At 62.3% G+C, this 2,482-nt stretch overlaps 1 protein-coding gene across 1 annotated transcript in view; it reads left to right on the top strand.

Moving 5' to 3' along the window:
* Positions 1-37: 37 nt before the first annotated feature.
* LOC108510303 (myc-associated zinc finger protein-like) overlaps positions 38-2,482 on the top strand; it is a gene marked incomplete at both ends in the record, with an annotated part of 11,316 nt that continues 8,871 nt past the window's right edge. The window contains one exon of the mRNA XM_017839974.1: positions 38-296. Within this exon, the coding sequence (XP_017695463.1) occupies positions 38-296 (259 nt within the window). The remainder of the gene's footprint in view (positions 297-2,482) is intronic.

The following is a 2,482-nucleotide window of genomic DNA, read 5'->3' as shown; positions in this document are numbered from 1 at the left end:
GCTTCCGGGGGCGGAGTTGTCGCTTCCGGGGGCGGAGTTGTGGCTCCCGGGGGCGGGGCGTCGCCGCGCCGGCCCCCCCGGAAGAGCCACGCCTGCGACACGTGCGGGAAGGCCTTCCGGGACGTCTACCACCTGAAGCGGCACCGGCTGTCGCACACGGACGAGCGGCCCTTCCAGTGCCCCGTGTGCCAGCAGCGCTTCAAGCGCAAGGACCGCATGGCCTCGCACGTCCGCTCCCACCAGGGCCACGTCCACAAGCCCTACGCCTGCGGCCACTGCGGGAAGAGCTTCTCCAGGTGAGGGGGGGGGGCAGGGGGCGAGGGGGACGGGGGGTTGGCGGGTTGTGGTTGGGTTGGTGGGTCATGGTTGGGTTGGTGGGTCTTGGTGGGTCTTGGTGGGGCTGGAGGTCATGGTTGGGTTGGTGGGTCAAGGTCATGGTGGGTCATGGTCATCGTTGGGTCGCGGTGGGGCTGGAGGTCATTGTTGGGTTGGTTGGTCACGGTGGGTCTTGGCGTGGTTGGGTTGGTGGGTCAAGGTGGGTCATGGTGGGTCAAGGTCATGGTGGGACTGGAGGTCGTTGTTGGGTTGGGTCATGGTGGGTCTCGGCGTGGTTGGGTTGGTGGGGCTTGGTGGGGCTGGAGGTCATCGTTGGGTTGGGTCTTGGTGGGTGTTGACGTGGTTGGGTCAGTGGGTCATGGTGGGTCATGGTGGGTCAAGGTCATGGTGGGGCTGGAGGTCATCGTTGGGTTGGGTCTTGGTGGGTCTTGACATGGTTGGGTTGGTGGGTCAAGGTGGGTCTTGGTGGGACTGGAGGTCATTGTTGGGTTGGTTGGTCATGGTGGGTCAAGGTCATAGGGGGTCTTAGTGGGTCTTGGTGGGACTGAAGGTCATCGTTGGGTTGGGTCATGGTGGGTCTTGGTGGGGCTGGAGGTCATCGTTGGGTCGGTGGGTCTTGGTGGGTCATGGTGGGGCTGGAGGTGGTCGTTGGGCTGGGTCATGGTGGGTGTTGGCGTGGTTTGGGTTGGTGGGTCCTGGTGGGTCATGGTCATGGTGGGACTGGAGGTCATGGTTGGGTTGGTGGGGCTTGGTGGGGCTGGAGGTCATCGTTGGGTCGGTGGGTCTTGGTGGGTGTTGGTGGGGCTGGAGGTCGTCGTTGGGTTGGGTCATGGAGGGTCTTGACATGGTTGGGTTGGTGGGTCGTGGTGGGTCACGGAGGGTCTTGGCCATCGTTGGGTTGGTGGGTCACGGAGGGTGTTGGCGTGGTTGGGTTGGTGCGTCTTGGAGGGTCAAGGCCATAGGGGTCATGGTGGGTCATGGTGGGGCTGGAGGTCATCGTTGGGTTGGTGGGTCATGGAGGGTCAAGGTCATGGTGGGTCATGGTGGGGCTGGAGGTCATCGTTGGGTTGGTGGGTCATGGAGGGTCAAGGTCATGGTGGGTCATGGTGGGGCTGGAGGTCATCGTTGGGTTGGTGGGTCATGGAGGGTCAAGGTCATGGTGGGTCATGGTCATGGTGGGACTGGAGGTCATCGTTGGGTCAGTGGGTCATGGAGGGTCTTGGCGTGGTTGGGTTGGTGGGTCATGGTGGGTCATGGTGGGGCTGGAGGTCATCGTTGGGTTGGGGGGTCAAGGTGGGTCATGGTGGGTCAAGGTCATGGTGGGACTGGAGGTCATCGTTGGGTTGGGTCATGGTGGGTCTTGGCGTGGTTGGGTTGGTGGGTCACGGAGGGTCTTGGCGTGGTTTGGGTTGGTGGGTCATGGTGGGTCTTGGTGGGTCTTGGTGGGACTGGAGGTCATTGTTGGGTTGGGTCATGGTGGGTCCTGGCGTGGTTGGGTTGGTGGGTCTTGGTGGGTCATGGTGGGTCAAGGTCTTGGTGGGTCTTGGTCATCGTTGGGTCGGTGGGTCTTGGTGGGTCTTGGTGGGGCTGGAGGTCGTTGTTGGGTTGGGTCACGGTGGGTCTTGGCGTGGTTGGGTCATGGTGGGGCTTGGTGGGACTGGAGGTTATCGTTGGGTTGGGTCATGGTGGGGCTGGAGGTCATTGTTGGGTTGGTGGGTCTTGGTGGGACTGGAGATCATCGTTGGGTTGGTTGGTCATGGAGGGTCAAGGTCATGGTGGGACTGGAGGTCATTGTTGGGTTTGTGGGTCAAGGTGGGCCATGGTGGGACTGGAGGTCATCGTTGGGTTGGGTCATGGTGGGTCATGGTCATCATTGGGTTGGTGGGTCACGGTGGGTCTTGGCGTGGTTGGGTCGGTGGGTCTTGGTGGGGCTTGGTGGGACTGGAGGTCGTTGTTGGGTTGGGTCATGGAGGGTCTTGGCGTGGTTGGGTCATGGTGGGGCTTGGTGGGACTGGAGGTCATCGTTGGGTCAGTGGGTCATGGTGGGTCTTGGCGTGGTTGGGTTGGTGGGTCTTGGTGGGTCTTGGTGGGGCTGGAGGTCATCGTTGGGTTGGGTCATGGTGGGTCTTGGTCTGGTTGGGTTGGT

The sequence above is a fragment of the Lepidothrix coronata genome, unplaced genomic scaffold, assembly GCF_001604755.1.
Source record: "Lepidothrix coronata isolate B3197 unplaced genomic scaffold, Lepidothrix_coronata-1.0 Scaffold629, whole genome shotgun sequence".
In the NCBI taxonomy this organism is placed as follows: domain Eukaryota; kingdom Metazoa; phylum Chordata; class Aves; order Passeriformes; family Pipridae; genus Lepidothrix; species Lepidothrix coronata.
The sequence above is the reverse complement of the archived record's forward strand: the minus strand, read 5'-3'. Positions and strand labels throughout refer to the sequence as shown.